Source organism: Rosa chinensis, chromosome 7 (genome assembly GCF_002994745.2).
Source record: "Rosa chinensis cultivar Old Blush chromosome 7, RchiOBHm-V2, whole genome shotgun sequence".
Taxonomy (NCBI): domain Eukaryota; kingdom Viridiplantae; phylum Streptophyta; class Magnoliopsida; order Rosales; family Rosaceae; genus Rosa; species Rosa chinensis.
The window spans coordinates 16634398-16655313 of record NC_037094.1 but is presented as its reverse complement, the minus strand read 5'-3'; the positions used below and the strand labels follow the sequence as shown (position 1 = coordinate 16655313).

General features: G+C 37.9%; 2 protein-coding genes across 2 annotated transcripts; both read left to right on the top strand.

The window, feature by feature from the left end:
* Positions 1-2319: 2319 nt before the first annotated feature.
* On the top strand, positions 2320-3162 carry LOC112175426. Its single transcript, XM_024313100.2, has 3 exons — positions 2320-2384; positions 2495-2976; positions 3110-3162. The coding sequence occupies exons 1-2, from the start codon at positions 2337-2339 to the stop codon at positions 2963-2965; spliced, it is 519 nt and encodes a 172-aa protein (XP_024168868.1). The 5' UTR covers positions 2320-2336; the 3' UTR covers positions 2966-2976; positions 3110-3162.
* Positions 3163-4044: 882 nt separating this feature from the next.
* On the top strand, positions 4045-5974 carry LOC112177499. Its single transcript, XM_024315792.2, has 6 exons — positions 4045-4238; positions 4580-4633; positions 4978-5022; positions 5143-5220; positions 5410-5526; positions 5808-5974. The coding sequence occupies exons 1-6, from the start codon at positions 4104-4106 to the stop codon at positions 5934-5936; spliced, it is 558 nt and encodes a 185-aa protein (XP_024171560.2). The 5' UTR covers positions 4045-4103; the 3' UTR covers positions 5937-5974.
* The last annotated feature ends 14942 nt before the right edge of the window (positions 5975-20916 follow it).

The window sequence follows — 20916 nt, the reverse complement described above, 5'->3', positions numbered from 1 at the left end:
CACGGCTTGCACAATATGCAGGCCTTAAATGAGTAATCTAAAGTCTTTTACGACATGCTTGTGAAAAGGCCGTAAAAGAGTTCGTGAATTTTGCGATTAGCGCGAAAATCTTTAGCTTTTCCCTCCATCCAGTTTTCCCAGCTTTCCCAAATACTAACCCGATATATAAGTGAACATGTTTCTTAAAAAAAAAAAAAAAAAAAAAGAACTGATCGAGATGAGAGAAAAGGCAACGAGCGGCGGAAGACGGTTTGCTCCTAATCTACATTGAGAAGAGTTGAAGAGCGGCCGAATCTACAAGATTGCAGAAGAATCGAACTTGCTCAAGACGATTGCACCGCTATCCACCACTAGATCCAGAAAAGTTATTGCACAATTTCAAGAATGGCCACCGCTTATTTCTGGGTATGATTCCTATATGTTCTTCCTTGCAATAATTGGAAAATTTTGTTCTCTATTGTTTGATTTTGTTGAAATCTTAAATGACGCTCTCAAATCTCAAACTGATAACCAACTCAAGAAGTCCCTCTTTGAACAACGGAGGTCCTCTTCTCGAAGTATTGGCTGGTTTGGTTTACTTAATCAGGGAGGTATAGTGTAATTGAGGTGGACCTGTTTGGGAGTACAATCAGTTTGGTTAATTAAGGTGCCGTTTGAACTTCGATATGTATCTAGGTGTTTGCCGAGGTCCGAGGGTGTCTTCTGTTGTGCCAGCAATAGGTTCATGATGATTCAAGTGTTTGGGAGTCGAGAGAAGAGGTAGACAACGCCAGAGGCAATTAAATTGAAGAAATGGTATTCGATAGTCAAAGGGTTCCCTTAAATCAGATGATTAAAGATCTATTCTTTGATAACTGACTTTCATATAAGCTTGAGCAAAGAGGTATACTAGGTTTCCACCCAAATAATAAGGATATCCTGGTTTATTCATTGTGATGTGCAATTTTCGTGTTAGTTCCCCAAACTTGCAGTCCATCAGTTTCTAAAATGGTCTACCCATTTGTGCTCCCATGGTGGCCAACACCAGTTCCTAGGCTCTAGATAAGATTCAGTTAATTTCATTTCTCTTGCAGTTATCTTATGCTTCTCAGTGTTGTTATGTTCTAGTAATTTACTTGTAGCATTTAATGGATATTAACTTATATATCATTAACATGACTGGAAGAGAACAAATCTGGCAACATATCACGGTAAATTAATTTCCATACACTTTTGTTTCGAAAAAATATAGCTCTCTGACCTTGTCTAGTTATAGTGTAATAGTTGGGAACATACCATGGCTAATAATCTTCCCTATAATCTTCTTTAACAGCAACATTATGTTGTTCATGAGTGGTGCAAGAAGCATATTTTTTGAAAAATGGTCAAAATTTGGAGAGATCATAGATCCCTTATAATGAAAGAAGTGATGGAACAAGCTGAAGTGGTAGGCTTACCACGTGCTACTGAACAACTCAAACCAGATATCGTAGATTCAATGGATGAGTGGCAAACTTTTGTTAAATCTAGAAGCACCGAAGAATTCCGGGTAACTTTATTGATTTGTGAGGTAGTGCTTAAAGTTAGAATTTAAATACATGCTTAGCCTTACAAATGTTTCTACTTGGAATTTTATAGGAAAAGTCAAAAAGATTCAAGTCAATGCGAGAAAAAAGAACTTTATTGCATACAACAAGTAGGAAAAGCTTTGCCTGCCTTGAGGCAGAGTTGGTAAGAATAATTTGATTAGTTTGTTGAGGTCATAATATCAAAATAACAGTCATAATTAATATGTGCTTCCTTATTCCATAGAAGCAACAAAGTGAAACGCCGGATGTAATATCAAGGTCTGATGTTTGGCTTCGTGCGTATGAAGCAAAACAAAAGAAAGGGTCAACTGAGGAAGCTGTTGATTCAGAAATAGTGGTAACAATGCAAGCATCTATAGTTAAATATTTTATTTCAAAATATATAATATATATACATACTGGTCTAGCACATTATTACTTCCAGCTTGGTCTAGCACATTATTACTTCCAGCTCAATTATGTCTTAGCCTTTGAATTACATAAATCTTCTAGCACTCTATACTTATATATTTAGTTATGGATTCTTTATATATGTAGAAACAAGTGAAAAAGTACAAGGAAGAAGAAGAAACATTTTCTGGACCGTCTTTTATAAAGAATGATGCTGTTGCAAAAGTAGTTGGTCCAGATCCCCGAGGACGAGTAAGAGGGTATGGGTTCGGTGCGCTACCTTCTAAAGTTGATGCTGAACTACATGTAAGTAACAAGGTCACAATGTTAGAGAATGCTCTTGCTGCTCAAACAGAAGTGGTAGACAAATTGCAAGAGATGGTGAGAGGCCTTTGTGCTCGGCTAGACCAAGGAGGAATTAACAATGTAAGTTTTCACTTACATTAGTTGATGCTAATACAGTACATATCTCACCTCTTTTTGATACATTTAGTTAGATTATTGACTGTTTTTTTTTTTTTTTGATTTCACTAAAGGAACACACTAGTGCACAACAATCTGTTACTGAGATTGGAAATAGAAAACGTAAAGAAAATCCAACTGTTAGAAGTACTGGTAGTGATATAGCACAGAGCAAACAGAAAGATGCAAGTGTTAGAAGTTCTTATAATGAGACAGAAAATGGCAGGCCAATTCAGCAAAGTTTTAATGGAAAGAAGCAACAAGATAACCCCAAAAAGGTCCAGAAGACAGGTTTGGGGAAACAAGTACAGTTGTTAAGTTGGTTTGCTAAAGAAGAAGTAGTTGTTGCAAGTGCTAGTATTATATCAAAAGATCCAGAAGTTGAGGTGCATCATGTGCCTCTTGGCCATGATTGTTGGAAAGTATCGGTGCATGAAGTTTTTCATGATATAGCCTTGTATCGCCCAACAAGCGAGTTTAGTAAACTTTATGCATCCACAGGAAGTATGATTGCATGGCCTATCAAGTACATCAAAGTGAATTAGGCATTTTGGAGGTAATTGCTTCTATTTTCTTATGATACATTAATTGCTAAATTAGAACCTTAGCTGCATGTTTTTTCCTTGAATGAAAAACAATATGACAGGCTACATTTCATTGCTCTTTTTGTGTTTGTTTTGGTTGTGCAGGTAAAAATTGGCACCATGCATGGTATGAAGATGTTCAAAAGGTCAAACCATGGCACTAGTACAAAAAGTTAATCACACAACACTAATCACACAACGGAACACAAATCATCTGTTGTGTGTTGAAGTCAGTTTAATCATACAACGGTGCTGGTTGAATTATGTTGTGTGAATGCCAACAAAGTGATAACTTTTTTATCAGAACTACATCACACAACGGAATTAATTATTATCCGTCGTCTGAGTCATGAAAATTTTAGCGGCAGATTTCCCTCCACTCTTGATTCTTGGTTGCCGCTTGAAATCTGAAATTTGGGGTACTTGGTACAACTGTGCCTGAGATTTCCGTTGTGTGATTGAAAACTAGAAGCCAAATTTTGAGGAAGCTTGCTTGAATGTGTTTCACTAGGTAAACAAAGTGCAAGTTGTAGAAATTGGACAACTGCAGTTATACATTTCTGTTGTGTGAAGTGGGAACATAGGCGGCAATATTTTGAGTGAAAATGCTGTAGGCGGTATGTTTCCCTCCATGTTTTGGTATTTTGATTTTATGTAGTACACTCAGACGACTGTTTATTTCAGTTTCTGTTGTGGGAGTAACTTAGAGAACATTTTGCTAGGTTTAATTGCCACATCGTGTTCGGAAGAAAAAAGCAAAACAAAACAAAACCCAGCAGTCCTCTCGAACCTGTCGACGCTCTCTCCACATTCAGTCCTCTCTCTCAAACCCTCTCTCAGTCTGAGCCAAAAGCTCAGAGCTTTCCCTTAATCCTCTCATCCAAAACCCTCAAATTTCAAATCCCCTAATCTTCATCTCATCCAATTGCTTCTCCGATTTGAATATCAACCTTCAATTCAACTCTACCATCTCCATTTCGCCGTTTTTTGCTACAAAATGGCATTCCCTGGCTGTTGTTACCCTTTTCTAGGTCGTTTTTCTTCGTCTTCGAGACTGCACTATACCAAAATCTTCACCTTCGTATTTCAATTTGCTCTTATGGCGATCCGCATCTCCCTAGGATTTTCCGGCTTCGTGGCCCATAACCTAGCCTCCTCTGCCAATATTCACGTCAATAATTGCTGTGGCATCCACAGGTGCTGGGTCAGGTCTCTGCTATTCGGCACTAACCAGGTAAAGATAAAAAGTATATTTTGTTTCCGTATCTCTAGATTTGAAACTTGGGGTTGAATTTGTATTTTATTTCGTTAATTTTTTCCGTATCTTTTGTTCGTGTTGAATCGAACTGCTTTTGTTTAATATCCTGGACGTAGTGAACGGAGTTGAGAGATGGATTTAGCTCACTGGCAATTTCACAGAATGATATTTGCTTAGTGGTTTGTTTATATAGGCTCGTTGCTATATGCTTAGCATAATGACTGTGTTTTTGTGTTGTTTTTGTTCTAATAAATTAGGGATTGTGATGTTCAGACTTATGAACAGATGTTGATTCTATTTATGTTTGAATTTTGCAGATTAGTGTCTTGGATGTGGGGTTCAATGTGGTTTTTAGCGACTTAAAGGCCCAGGTAATGCTCTTTACCTCTAATTATAATGTTATTGTCTTATCGTTTCCGTGTAGTTTAGTTGGAATTGTCTTGTTTTCCCGTTCTAGATTTGTGAAAGTTGAACTTCTAATTTGAGATTGGAGCATTGGATTTAATGCTGATGGCTATGTATAAGAATTTGATATTGTCTTATAACAACTTTCTGTTAATTATAAGAATCTATTTGGTTTTCTTTGGTGGACTATCATGGGGAAGAGAGAGGAGGAGGAAGAATTAAGCCCTTAGTCGCTGTTTCCATTTTGCCTTTTTATTTTAGTATGTAATGATGCGATCTTAGCCTGACCCATGTTCTGTAATGGTTTCAGTTGGAAGCTCTGGTGACTAACAATGCTAGAGAATCAGAAATCCAGGTACTGTATTTCTTTGTTCGCATATATAGGCTCCCATTTACTTGGAGAGTTCTCCATTTTGTACTCACTTGCATTTATACATTCGTATCTACATGTCCACTAACATAAATGTCAATCTAGGGAGTCATTGGTGAAGTGCCTGATATTATACTCAGATGTGTTAGTCGAGATGAGGCCGCCTTGGCTGTGGCTCAAAAGGTCAGTGCTACTCTTTCGAAGAAGTTTTTTTTTTTTTTTCATGTGTTCGCCTATAAAGATAATTGTGAGTTAGCTTGATTGTTTATGGAGTTTCTCTGTTGTGTTTTGAGCAACTGCCTGTTGTGTTTTGAGCAACTGCTTTAAATAACGTCCATTGATTATAAATTTGCTTTACTAATCTTCATACAGGTTTTCAAGGGTTTGTACGAGAATGCAACAAACCAGATTCATGTTGGCGCACATCTAGCAATGCTGACTGCGATTCGTGATGTTTGCAAGCTTGTCTTTACGCAGCTCAATAGTTGGGTATGCACTATTACACTGGCAGATATTGTTTACGCAGTCCGGCCCTCCCCTTTGAATCATGTTCTTTTTTTCTTGTTTCTTTTTCTCCAGAAGGTTTGAATGTTGATTTTGGTCACTCAACTTTTCAATGACCTAAGCGTTTAGTCTTAGTTGGTAAATGCTATTTCATAGTTCTATGATCATGTCACCTTGGTCACAATTAGAAACTGATATTGGCATATTGCTATATTTTTCCAATACTGGCCTTCGCTTGTAATACATTTATTTACAATTTCTTTCAGGTGATTTATTCTGATGAGGAGCGGAAGTTTAATAAAGAAATTACTGTCGGCCTTATACGCAGTGAACTGCTAAACCTTGCAGAATACAATGTTCACATGGCAAAACTTATTGATGGTGGCAAAACTTAACCAGCCTCAGGCACTAGGGATATCGGCTGCATTGAAATCAAGGGACTCGATCAGGTATGAGATACACACCTATACCTGCTACGTGTAGGTTTTATGCTGATGCAAATGTGAAAGCTTTAGTCTATAATTGCTTCTGCTGAAAGCTTTACTTTGCATTTTTGACTCAACATACATTATAGAGTTTAAGGCATTGTTTCAGTATCTTTGCGAGGATTAGGAAGCTGAAATATTTAGGTAGAATGCTACTCCAGCCCCACTGAAAATCTCGACATCTGTTCTCCCTATAATGTCCTGGCAAAAGAAAAGAAGAAACTTAAGGCAGTCTGGTCTACTGTGACACTTAAGTCACTCCTCAGATTAGAACTGCAGTGACAAGAAATTACTCACTTGGCTGCATCTGAATTCCTCACTTCTGATCTGATCCCCTGCATATAAGCACTAGCTTTCATTTCTTTCTTAGTTCGCACAAGAGAAAACTGAGAATTGATAAGTCACTCCTCATTTTTAGAAATGCAGTTTTAATGAGGGAAATCTGATGATCATCCCGGTTAATGATCAAATATCAATAACTGTTGTTAAGCAAAGTTTTTATCTTCTTGCTTTATAAACCAGAGTTTCTTTGTTGATGGAACTAGATCAATTGAAAGGTACTGAATTTGGCTATTGATATTTCATATTTATATCTTTGTTGTAGTCGCAGACTATAGGAGGAACTCAAATGTCATTGTTCTAAATTTATTATTGTCCACTGTATTATAGACGTTTGTTTTTCTTCTTTAATATTGTGATTTTTATTTAGCAATTCATATCTGTAACAGATGCCTCTGGGGATTTAATGTTGGAATTGATGTCAAGGATACCCACAATGTTAATTTAGATCAGTTTCCAAGTCTTAGCTATAGTCTGCGATTCGTAATGTTGGAATTGACGTTTGCTAGATTTTTTTGGTGAAGATTATGGCTATAGTCTTAGCTGTGCGATATACAGTTTCTTTTTCATTTGGGGATTCATTTGACTGAACTGACTACAATTGGAACAAAGTTTTCTTTTCAACTTCAATTCAGTTCTCTTTTCCTGACTTCATTTTTTGCAAATTTCAATTCTATTTTATATACTTCTTCTGCTTAATGGGCAGCAACATGGTTCGTGAATCGTGAACAATAAAAATCATTAATTAGTCTCGATAGACATGCACATATTTCCTTTCTTTCTACTTAGACATGCATATCTTCCATTTTCTTTATTCTCTTTTCTTTTTTTTTCTTTGTCTTTTGTTTGAAGTTAATTGATGAAAAGACATGAATATTCATTCCAGAGCCAAGTTCTGATTTTTTTTAATTCTTCAATCCATGGTCATCATAAGAAGTTTTTGAACTGATAGTACCATACCATTCAACGTTTTTTGTGCAGGAATTGATCTTTCTATTGATTTTATTTGATTGTGACCTTGGTATTTTGTGGTTTTAGCGTTTAATTGCTTCTGATTAAGTCAATACTTTGTGAATAAAGTTTGTATTCATTGTTTCAGGTTAGATGCAAAAAATTGTAGCTGTCATTCTTCTACTGCTGTTCCTCAGTCTGTTGTCCCTTCTTGTTTCAATCTTTTGCTTTTATTCAGGTTTGTTTTTCTATCTTTTCAGTTATTCGGGTTGCAATGTATAAATGAACTAACTATCTGTAACCATTGTTCCTCGAATTGTTATAATTGATTACATTCATCTTTTTCTATTCTTTGTTTGAGAAAGTGAACACCGGTGTTTTTATTCTGCAGATTTGAGGAACAGTTTGTTGTTGCGTTGTTTAGCTCCTTCAAATTCAGGTATACATTTTGAAATAGTATTAACTGCTTATACTCTTGCTGTGAAATTTATCATGATGTAGTGGAGTTTGATTTCTAATTGCTAAAGTTGTCTCTCTGTTTTGTTTATGTCATCTGATGTCTGAGGTACAAGTTTGTCAGTATGTTATCGAAGAGTAATAGAATTAAATTGGTTCAGGATTTGATGTTCTTGTTGAACAGACCTTTTGTTATAGCAGACATGTTAATTTTTTGTTGAGATAGATATGGTGTATTGGTTTATTTGGTGGCAATGAGTGCCCTTTTGTATTTGGACTGACGGTTATGATGTGTGGATGCAGAGTTGATCAATGTTGGGCAGAAGCAAGATGCATTGCAATCGCTTCATGATCTTATTACATCAAAGAGATATAGAGCATGGCAGAAGCCACTTGAAAAAATTATGTTTAAATATGTGGAGCTTTGTGTTGACTTGCGCAAGGGTAAATTTGGTCTGATTCAGTACCGTATTATATGTCAACAAGTAAATGTCAGTTCCTTGGAAGAGGTGATCAAGCACTTCATGCATCTGTCAACTGAGAAAGCTGAGCAGGCACGTACCCAGGCTCAAGCATTAGAAGAAGCACTTGATGTTGATGACCTCGAAGCAGATAAGAGGCCTGAAGATCTAATGCTGAGTTATGTCAGTGGAGAGAAAGGAAAAGATAGGTCTGATCGTGAAGTTGTTACTCCTTGGTTCAAGTTTTTGTGGGAAACCTACAGAACAGTGCTTGAGATCTTGCGCAACAACTCAAAGTTGGAGGCCCTTTATGCGGTACTGTATTTCTTGTTCAGATAAAGATTCCAATTGGTTGTTTTGATCATATTGTTCATTACCATTTGTGTTCATAAAGTTAAAATAGTATGTAAAATCTATATTCATGGGTCTCTATGGTTCTTATACTTTGCTTCCCTTGCCTTCTGATTATTTTGTGATCTCTATGCGTTCTCCAAGTTTCTGATACTTCTACAGTTCTACTGCTATTGAGAGGATTTGCATGGCTTGTTCACGGGCTCTAGTTTTTCCTTGTGCTTTGATGTTGTTTAGATTAATTTTTTAAGTATTAATGTTGCCATTTTTATGGCCTTCCACTTCATGGCTTATTTGTTTTTGTTTTTGTGTTATAGTTCGAGTCAGAATTCTCATTTAGTATCCAAGGCTACTCGTTTGTGGGAGTCGATATTAGCCCGTAAAAGTAAGTCCAATCATCATCCTTGTAGTAGTATTATCAAATTGTGTCACACAATTATGTATTCATTTATTTAGTTCTTTAATTTCTGGTTAGATTCATACTCAGTTAATCAGTTTGATAATTCAACTCAATCTCCATCACTTGTAGGTCAACATGAAGTTCTTGCTTCGGGCCATATCGAGGATTTAATCGCTCATCGGGAGCATAGGTAATATACTGTCAAATATCATTTGAATTCACTAGAGGTCAATCAGCAATTTACCTTTGCATGCATAATTTTCCTTTATAGGTACCGCATTTCTGGATCTTCTTTGCTTGCAGCTATGGATCAGAGCTCTCAGGCTCCTTATGCAGATGTCTTATCTGTCCAGTCTGGTGATTTTACTCCTACACATGTAGATGATAAAGAGCAGAGTGATGGTTCATATGTCAATATTAACAGAGAAAAGATGAAGAATACTTTAGATTCATCCCATTCACAAGTAAATGATGAAACTCTTCATCGAGCAGATGAGAGAAGTGGAAGAGTCCACCCAACTGTTGACGTGGCAGAAATTATCAGGCGTTGGACACATGCTTTACAGCGTATTCATAAACAGTCACTTCATATGGTAAGCACTTGGAATTATGTTTTTGATTTTGTTGGGAAAATGATTTGAAAGATTGCATTCTTTTAGTCGTGCTTATATGCTGACTTGGGTCTATAACCTCTCAGTAATTGAATCTGTATTGTGCAAATGGTAATTTGTAGGCAAAAGCTAATGAGGGAGAGAGTCCAGAAATTCTAAGAAGTGCGCATGAAGGCAGTTCAAGTGGTCATGCCGAGTCATTAGCTGCAACACTAGCTGAACATCAGCAGCACTTGGTTAGCTTTCAGGTAAGCTTATGCTTTAACTGAACTGGTTATGGCTAAAGTGCTTCCAGCTTCTCAGTTTGGACTTATGTAGAAGTTAGAACCAATTCTTGTCTAACATGGTAGACATCTAACATAAACTTGTAATGAAGTTGTTATTCATTTGAATATTCATATATGACATTAAATTAAGTATTTCAATTTGAGTTATTTTTGTTGGTATGAGGGGATGTGGGATAGTGAATCCTAGTATGCTTGGACTCCTAGAACTGAATAGACATCGTAAGGCAGGCAATTATGAAATTGAGACACAAGTGGTGGATACGCCTTCTGGAATTCCCGCGATGCAAAATTCATTTTTCTTGAATGTCCTTGTATAATCATCTGATGCCGTGCTGAGATTTTCCAATTGTAACTTGTATAGGTTCTCATTAATCAACTTAAGGAAGTTGCTCCAGCAATACAAAAGTCAATATCAGAACAGGTTGATCTCTTTACTTCTGCTTGTATTGTTATATAATTTCTTAGGGATGTTGTCTCTAACATAATGGATTCAAATACCTAGTTGGGTTTACAGCTGTGTCGTGTTAGTATTAACTTATCGGCCACGATGAAACATGTGACTGCAGTTTGCTGCTATGATCTTCTCACTGTTTTTGTAAGATACATGATAAGAAGGGCACTGTGTTAATTTTGTTCACCAGTACATGTTTATGGAATTCAAATCCATGCTATAGTCAACAGGAAAGCTTTTGTGTTGGGTGCCCACTTACCTGATTACAGTTCTTTAGTGACCCTTTTTCTTAGTTATTTCTGTTAAGTGGCCAGGGTCTGCTATAGATTTGCCTTCGTAGCATGTTGGTTTATTTCCTGCTGGAGTTGATTTCCCTAAAGTAGGCAATATGTATGTGTAATGTGCCAAGCAAACTTTTTTTGTCCTCCTCAGTATTCCGTATCCGCTTGTTCTCTTTGAGTATCACTGTTCTGATTATATTCTTTGCCTGTCATGCAGGGAAATTGCGAAACATCTCTCTCTTCCTCCAGTCAAGCTACACTGCAGTATGCTTGCTGAGGATGCCATCAAGGCAGCTGTTAAAGACTATCAAACAAAGCTGGCTAATGAAGGATTGCTTATCATCTTTGCCTACAAGAGAGCTTCTGCAAGAGCAAATGAAGGTGCGTTAAAGGAAAGCAGTAGTAATCTATGTAGTTTAGGTCTTTCTAGCTAGAACATTTTACAAGTACAGACTCAATCTCTGTTGTCCTTGCTTGAATTATAAGGATTGTAGTACTGTTTCTATGGTCATATATTGAGCATTATTTAAAAAAAAAAACGTTTATATGGATATTCTTCTTGTTGTCCAAGTTTCATTCATACAACACAATACAAAACAATGTGTTGTATGACTGTAAAAGAAAACAAAATTGTTGTGTGAACTAACAACCAACAACAAAAGAAAACAAAATTCTGTTGTGTGAGATTCATAACACACAACAGAAATAAATCATCTCTGTTGTCTGAGTGATCAACAGACAAAGGAGATAATTTCACTTTGGTTGTGTGTTACATGTCTCAGACAACAAACAATGAGTTATATCTGTTGTGTGTTATTAATCTCAGACAACAAAGAATGAGTAAAATCTGTTGTGTGAGATTCATAACACACAACAGAAATAAATCATCTCTGTTGTCTAAGTGATCAACAGACAAATGAGATAATTTCACTTTGGTTGTGTGTTACATATCTCAGACGACAAACAATGAGTTATATCTGTTGTGTGTTATTAATCTCAGACGACAAAGAATGAGTAAAATCTGTTGTGTGTTATATATCTCAGACAACAAAGAATGAGTAAAATCTGTTGTGTGTTATGAACCTCAGACGACAGCAAAATTTCTTTCTGTTGTCTGACTATGCCGCGGCATCCCCGCCCATGCCATGGCAAGCACATGCCTGCGCAAAATTCACACAACGGAAACTAGTATTCTGTTGAGTAAAGTGATATCACACAACGGTGAAATCACCGTTGTCTGATTTTTTAATCACACAACACTCACTTAGACCACGGTGAGTTTGGTCATCAGACAACAGAAATTCACCGTCGTCTGATGACCTTTTTGTAGTAGTGTGGATCACTATAGATTTATCTTTTGCAATGAACAAAGACAATTCTAATCTAAGATGCTCTCTAGTAATCTACAATGTTTTCTATTTTGGTATGCATTGTGATGATATTTTGTTGGTATCAAGTTGTTTCAATTCTATACAGTATTGAATTGCTATTGGCAATTAATTTACATTTTGTAATTTCATACTTCCAGTTTATTTCTACATTCTTATCTCAAAGGTTTGTGTAGTTTTATTTAGATTTTGAAATGGTATTGCAAAATTTACAGGAAAAAAAAAATTCGGCGCAAATATTACCCGCCACAAATTTTCAAAAACATTTATGTAAACAGGACGACATTTACGGCCTGCTTGCTAGTCAATCACGGCGTGCTTTTAAGATCAGTTACGATGTGCTTCTGATGTCAATTACGGCGTGCTTTTGACGTCAATTACGGCATACTTTTATATTTCAAAATCGAAATAAATAATTTATAGAACCCTTTTACGGCACGCTATTTTTGTCTTTTACAGCGTGCTTCTAAGATCAATCACGGCGTGCTTCTGAGATCATTTACGGCGCACTTTTTTGGTCAATTACGGCGCGCTTTTATATTTCAAAATCGAAATTCAAATTCTCTGAAACTCTTTTACGGCGCTCTTATTTGCCTTTCACGGCGTGCAGGCAGGATCTTTTACGGCCTTCTCTAAACACGTCGTAAAAGAGTTTTGTCTTTTACGACATGCCCATTTACGGCGCTTTTTTGTGAGCCGTAATTTGTCTTTTACGGCGTTCTTTGTGGGCCGTAAAAGACCATTTTTCTGGTAGTGTGCACAAAGTCTCAAACTTGAGAAATCGATTGAAACACCACACTAGTGATGACATCGGCTCAAGATGAATACCGAACTGAAATCGCTGAGATGGGAGGAGAGGGAGTGCAATGTCTAAACAATCCGTAGAAGAAAGAAGAAACCGATGGAAACATCTAGTATACCTTGGTCAATGGCAGCGTGAAATTGTGAGAAAAAGCAACGGTAGAACCGGCAAAACAACCTTCAATTCATGAACAGATAAATACACAATCAAGAACCATTAAGAAAACGAAAACCCAAAAAATCCAATCTAAAATAGATACATGCACAATCAAGAACGATTAAGAAAACGAAAACCCGAAAATTTGATTAAGAACAATCAAGAACCCAAAAATTCGACTAGCCTCTCATCAATCAAAACAAGAGACGTTGGAAAAAAGGAAAACAAATAGAGAATTGGAGTGAATCGACATGAACAGAGATGGAGGAGATGGCTTACCTGCACTACCGTCTTCTTTCTTGGTTGAGCTTCAGTCGGAGTTGAAACGTTTTGGGTCGTTGTGGGAGAGTGGAGCACGTGAAAAATTAATGACAGAAGCTATCGCTAAATTTTTAGCGTTTGCATCAAAATCTTTATTTTAGGGAAGGGTATAGGGAAGCTGTTGGAGCTGAAAAAGACTCAATTTTCCCTAAAATAGAGAAAAATAAGGAAATGCAGAATCTGTTGGAGTTGCTCTTAGCGACCCACTAGATGCAACCGCAAGTCCAAACAGAATCCCTGACTCCATCAGTCAAATTCATCAAATCCGAATCCTTGACCTCACCAGTCAAATTCACTCAAACTCCAGGAAAATTTAAAACCTTTCCAAAATTACCTCAAACACAAATCGAATCACTGGTTCACTTACACCAAATTAATCCAAACACTATTCCTATTCCAAAAAGTAATACCCTCCAATGGGTCATTTACCCATTGGAATTCTTGAACTACGAGTGGCTCGATCCCTTTCTAAGGGTACGTAGGCAACCCATTCAAATATCCGGGTGCAGCCGCAAAAACAAACAAACACATATCATCCACAATTGATTTTTTCATAAATGGAATCAAAGGGTGTTTCCCTGTAACAACGGAATATAATTAAGAGACATTCTGTCTTGAATGAGTCAAACTCGAAATAATTAAAACTCTAGTTACTAAATGAATACGAGTGAAATTAAGTTGGGTGATATTTTCGCTCATTGCGTGCAATTTTTACTCAACATGATATGAATCAATAACTTTTTGGTTAATTTTTTTTTCATTGTTGCTAAAGATTAACATATATAGAAGAATCAATAATAAATGTTCATATTTAAATATAAAAAAAAAAATTATAGCTCGCTACAACAACTAACGCACAGCCGCTCTAACGCGAACCAAAACCTAATCCAACATTGGCGATTCTTGAGCCAATCAACCTGCCTTCCCAACAAATCTCGATATGTCTGAGATTGAAGAAGTCAATGCAAGCTTTGCAGCGTCCATGGCGCTTGCAGGAGATGACGTCCTTGACATTTCACACACTATTGGTGCGCTAAATCGTCGTCCATCGCAATCTTACCTCTTGGCTCGCCCTCTGACGCCGAAACTGTTTGCGCTACAAGATCTCACGCGTCAATTCCGGCGTGTGTGCGTGCTAGATGGAAGGTTTAGGGATGAGGAAAGGCCCCAAAAATTTTTTGTGTTTGCATTTGATCTCAGGAGAGATTGAAACAGGGTGCTTTGGGGAGGGCCTTGGTATTTTAACCGGGCACCTATGATTATTCAGGACTACAATGATTTGGCTTCGATTCATACGATTGATATGGCATCTCTCTTCTTCTAGGTGCACATCAACAACATTCTTCCTACGTTGGAAGAGCTTGAAACCATCAAAGTCGTGGCTACCGTCGCTGGCAATTATCTTGATCAATGTTTTCAAATGCGAAAGCGAAGGCGAAGGCGACCACCTAGAGCCTCGCGAGGCGAGTGCCTCAAGGCATTGAGGCGTCGCCTTTCCCGTAATTATTATAATAATACACTACATTTATAAATAATATGAATATACTTAAATAAGGTTCCAAACAACAACCATATAGGAAAATCCAAAGAATCAAGCTACATTTTAAGCATTTCAAGAGTCAAGAAAGAATTAAGAAAGCAGCAGTTAATATTCCATACTTCCAAGAATACCATTGAATCATTATTGTGCATAAAATCAATACTATGAGATTCAGTTAACCTCAATTGATGTTGACACTTTCTTTTCACTGATCTTCTCATACTTCTGCTTTTTAGTTCCAGCCTTCAATCCCTGCCATGGAAGACTACCCAAAACACAAAGTCATGACATAATCGAATATGCAAAAGAATAAAAAGAAAAAATACCAGCAGGTGGAATATTTACCTTCCTCTTAGGAAGTACATAAGCACATATCCAAGTGACTCGAGATCATCCCTTCGGCTTTGTTCTATACATCAACAATTACAAGATCAGAGTCGGCAAAAACAATTCCTCACAAGAGACAAAATTTCCACTTGCACAAGTCCCAACATGGCTTTCTTTCTATTCCCAGAAACCAATCCCTCCCAAAATCACAAACTGATCAAAATTGCAAGGTCAATTCAGCACAAACTCATCATCTCAGCCCAAAACATCAAAGCCAAAACCAACAATTTCTCAATGCCAAAACGCAAAATTGAAAAACGCAAAGATAAAACTCACAAGCTTAATCGCAACCTCCTCGTTCGTCTGAATATTAGTACCTGCAAATCATCAAAAATCCCAAAAAACTTCATTTATAGAGCTTACCTTCACTTTTTTGGGTTCCAATAGAAATCGTACTTCAGATTCCCCGACGCCTCATCCGTCATCGTTTCGGTGTGGAACTCTTCTCGCCTTCCTTCGCTAGAAGCCACAGAGACCAGAGTGACCAGCGACTTGTCGGAGGTCGCTGACGACGAAGAAAAAGAGAGAGAAGGTTTGCTTCTCAATCTGATAGAAGTAGACTAGTCTACGACGATAGATATAGATGTCGACTTCGTATTGGGGAAATTAAAAAAAAAAAAAAAAGTCAAAACGACGTCGTTTTGACGGAAAGAAAAAGGACAAAAAGACACTCGCGTCTTCTTCTTCTTCCTCGCACCGCCGCCTCAGGCGCCGCTTCTGCAAAAAGCGAACGCTCCGTCGCCTAGGCGACGCTTTTCCAGCAGCACGCCTCATTTTGATCCGGCGAGGCAATTTCCGTTCGCCTCACACCGGAGCGCGCCCCGGGCGCGCCTCGGCAACGCCTTTGAAAACATTGATCTTGATATGGATGAGAAGCTTTTCAACACGAAGGGAACCATTCGAATAAGGGTTGCGCATGCCCTAGACAAGCCTTTCTTCCTGAAAAAGAATCTGAAGTTGGCACCAGGTATAATCAAAGAAATCGATTTCTTTTTTGAGAACTTGGTGGGTTTATGTAAGACATGTAATATGATATTCCTTGAGAGTGGGAAATGTAAGGCTTCTCCATGCTCAACCATGAAGCAGGGAGCATTGCAAAAGCAAAAACGGATAGAACTTCCAAATCCCTTCCAGAATGTAACCAATGGGGGCTTTGCAACTGGAGGATTCAGTTCTCATGGGGATCGAACCATCCTTTCAATCCCTCGTACTATCTTTGGAGTGAAGGAAACAACAAGGCTGTGGAAACCAGTGGTTATTAAGAAAGAAGCTATGAAACCTCGGAGAAGGAGGGAGATTGCCAAGCCTTAATACCAATTGAAACAAATATTGAAACAGAGAACATTGGTGAGATAGCACAATCTGCAAGTATGGACGCACATCAGGTAGGAGAATCTGCAAGTATGGATGCACATTAAGTACTAACTGTGGGTGCTAGTGTGAACCAAGAGCAGAATAACATGGGTGCATATGAACCTGAGGAAGTCGAGAAAGTGGTTGCTACCACCCCTGTTGTGGAGAGTGAAGTCGAGATACAGGAAATCACAACAGATATGCTCAGCAGGAAAAGGAGGGAGCATATGTGGCTGCTCAGGTGGACAAGAGGGGAAGGCCTACATCTCCCACTGTATCTCCTAAAAAGATGAAAGCTGGAAGTACCAAGCTGCTTGCTAGTCACATGGAGGATGACATCCCCATTAAAAAGCTGAAGATGCCGATTAGGTTTACCGCCAAGGTCCTTGGGCTGAAGGAAACCCCGGGAGGACTCCTAGTCTCAAAACTGACACCCCTACAGTCTGGTGGCAGTGTTTCAAAGAAGAAAAGAGGGCGTTTATTGTTATTACCAATCAGTATATGCAGTACAAACAGTGTGTGTGTGTATATATATATATATATAAACAAACATATAACAATTAAAACGAAATTGAAATCTAATAGTTGCAAATAGAAATTGAATTCATTAACTTGATCAGATAGAGGCCTGCAATGCAATAACCTAAGACAGAAATTCGCCCCAAGGCTCATCTATGACTTTTATATATATGCTTATTCCTATGGGAAACCCAAGAGGAAAAGCCCACCAAAGCCACCAAAGCCCATATCAAGACTTGTCATCCATTTAATTGATTGCAATTATATGGCCTTATTAAGGCTATCACCCTTAAACCTTTCTTCTATGTGGGACAAAAGTCCCATAAGTTCCCACAAGTTCCAACATCTACTTAGGGCGAGAAACAAAAATCCACCAAAGATATCAAAAGTCCCAGTTGAAGATGTTATGAAAGTTCTCTTTTCCAGCAACCCTCCTAACCTTAACCCGAAGGGCAAGGAGAAAATTTGAGGTAGTGTTTAGTTTCTACCCTACAGAGTGATGATTTGTTCTACACATCTATGTTAAAGTTCTTTGGTATACCACAATTGAGCGCATTGGCACTGAGAACTTTTCAGCTATTACTTTAGGTAGAATTTTTCTAGTCTGCTAGGTTTTTTAATAAAGGAGCGGAATTGTTTTCAAGTGTAATGACACCTATCACCCCATGTGGGAACTATGTATTGTGCCATTCTGACCTGTGTTTGCTTTGAATGAAATCGTAATTACTTCAAAAAAAATTTCATATTAATCTTCAAAAATATTGGTCCGCAGGTTGAATACTGGATAAGTAATTAACATAGTTAAGTAAGTAATTCAGCAACTTACTAAGCAATTGAGGGATTAGTGCTACGATTTGATATGACACTCCATTTCATTTAAACTTAGGAGCAAATTACTTCGCTAACCAGGTTTGGTTAGCCTAGGCTGACCATAGCCAGTAAGGGACAGACACCTGTCCATTTAAATTATTATATTAATATATCAAATAATAATATGAAGAAAGACCCCATGTTATGTCCCGTGAGCTGCAGACAAAATCTGTTTAAATGGACAAGTGTCTATCCCTTACAGGCTGTGGTCAGCCTAGGCTAACCAAGTCTGGTTAACGAAGTAATGTCCTTAAAATTAAGGGGAAATGATCATTTACCCAATTTTAGGCACCAAATTGCCCACTTGCTCCATTAAAATTTTTTAAACCCCATTTACCCAAAACACTATAAGGGATATTATTTCCCTAATACCTAATTAATTCTTTTTTATTATTATTTTTTTTAGGACTTTTTTTCCCTCTCCTTCTTTCTCACTGAGAGAGACTCTCTCTCTCTCTCTCTCTCTCTCTCTCTATCTCTCTCCCTCCACCCCTCCAGTAGGTCGCCCACGACGCTGGCTCTCGCCATCGCCGCACCGAAACTCGTGGTTGTGCTCTCCGCAGCCATGCTCGACGCCAAGCCGACGGTCCTCGTCGCTGAGGAGTTCGGCGAGGCCGGTTGGACCTTCTGAAGGAATCGACGATCGCCAGTAGAATCGGGTACGTCTTCGATTTGCTTCTGTCTCTCTCGCTGGCGACTGATCATCACAGAAATCGTCAACCGGAGTCAAGATTATTGGGGGCAATTATCTTCCTATTGGGGGGAAATAATGTGTCTTAATTGTTATAAATTCTCTATAATTGTGTTCAGTGATATTTTCCTTTGTGTTAAAGACTGCTTCTAATGTGTTTTGGTATTTCTGATATATTATTGGGCGGCAATAATCTGTTTATTGCGGGGTAATAATATATTTGTTTTGTTATTTTTTGCATGAATATGGGTGATCCTTTTGTTGTTAGGTGCATTTATTCTTGTTAAGAGGCCACCCGGGAGGCCTAGGGTGAAGCGGTTCAAGTGAAGTAGAGAGTGTGAAAAAAAGCCAAATCGTTGTGGACTTAAATTCACCAAGTATTGAATTTGAATACCTGTACTTTTGTAAACTAATTCAAAACCAAACTGAGTTACTGCTGACCATCTATAAAAAAATTATTGAGCAATAAACTTTTTATGACCCCCCAATAAACCTAATTATGTTGGTTAATGAATCTAGCAGCTTTTTGTTGAAATGACCTGTAATAAATGAACCATAGTTAAGACATTATTGCGGGCCAATAATCTGTCTATTGCCTCCCAATAGACCACCCCAAAATCACTAGTTTCTATCATTGACAGATTATTATACTTTAATAAACTTAAAACAACATAAGACTTATCAAAACTCTAATTTCAGTGATTAATTAACCATAGTAAAGAAATTATTGGGGGGCAATAATCTGTCTATTGCCTCCCAATAGACCACCCCAAAATCACTAGTTTCTATCATTGACAGATTATTGTACTTTAATAAACTTAAAACAACATAAGACTTATCAAAACTCTAATTTCAGTGATTAATTAACCATAGTAAAGAAATTATTGGGGGGCAATAATCTGTCTATTGCCCCCTAATAGACGACAATTTTGACGTTGTCCGAGACCTGCAAGTGAAGCCCAGACTCTATTCCGGCTTGGAGCTTCGGAGCTTCCCGGACATCTGACAAACAAAACTGGCGAAGCCCAGACCCGATTCCGGCGTGGAGAGTTTCTCGAACATCTGACGAACAAAACCGGCGAAGCCCAGAGGGGTTGGGATCGTGGAGTTGGATGGCTTCATCCTCTGGTGGTCCGACGGTGGGACAGAGCGGTGGCGGTGGAGGCCGACATCGACGGTGGAGTGGTGCGCGTGGTGGCTTAGAGAGAGAGAGAGAGAGAGAGAGAGAGAGAGAGAGAGAGCCTGAGATGAGGTTAGAGAGAGAGAGAGAGAGAGAGAGGAGGGGGAGGAGAGAGATATGAGTGTAATTTGTTAATTAAAATGAGGGCAATACTGTCAAACACTATTAGATTGGGTAAATGAGGTTAAAAAAACTCTTGGTGGAGTAAGTAGGCAATTTTTGGGCTAAAATTGGGTAAGTGGTCACGATCCCTAAAATTAATTATATTTTTATGGTAAAACATGCCTAATGCTCAATTTTCTTGGGGTCAACTCAATGAAATTTTTACCATTTGCATGTGATGAGCGTGTTTCTTCCACCTACATGGCTACATTCGAATGGTTAGACCGAAATTTAATTAATTAATTAATTATTATTATTATTATTATTTTGACTTTGTCAAAGGGAACTCAAAGGCTTCTTAGACCCAACATAAAACCCCTTCAGCGCATGTGAAATGCTCCAACTGTGCATTGTAGTACAGTGTCTGGCCACTTTGACAGCTTTGGGGTTCGAACCTAGGGTGAGGAGCACACCCAATTAGGCAAGAACCGCTAAGCCACTTGCAGTGGTTGACCGAAATTTAATTAGTTGGTCTAATTATGGAAATTATTCTATGCACCGACGGTGTAAGTGACCCAACCCTTATAAAATAATCTCAACCCTTGATATTTATTATCAACTTTATTTTTAATAAACAAAAAGTGTATTTAATGCAATCTAACCATTTATTTATGTTGGTACAAGTGCACGGCGGTGCTCTGAATAATCTCTCGTCTAATTATTGGATTACTCTTCATGATAGTAAATGAGATATCAAATTCAAATCTCTACTTAGGGCTGCACACGGATTGGGTTGGATCGGTTTTGACTTCAAACCGTCTCTATGCCAAAGTGAGCGGTTTAGGCATTTTGGAAAACTTGTCATAAAAAAAAAAGCACAATCCGACCCAATCCAATCCAATTAAAGATGGTTTGGTTTGGTCGGTTAGGCGGTTTTCACATATATAATATTAACATTCTATTATGAAAAAAATCATAGTAAAAATTCAATCT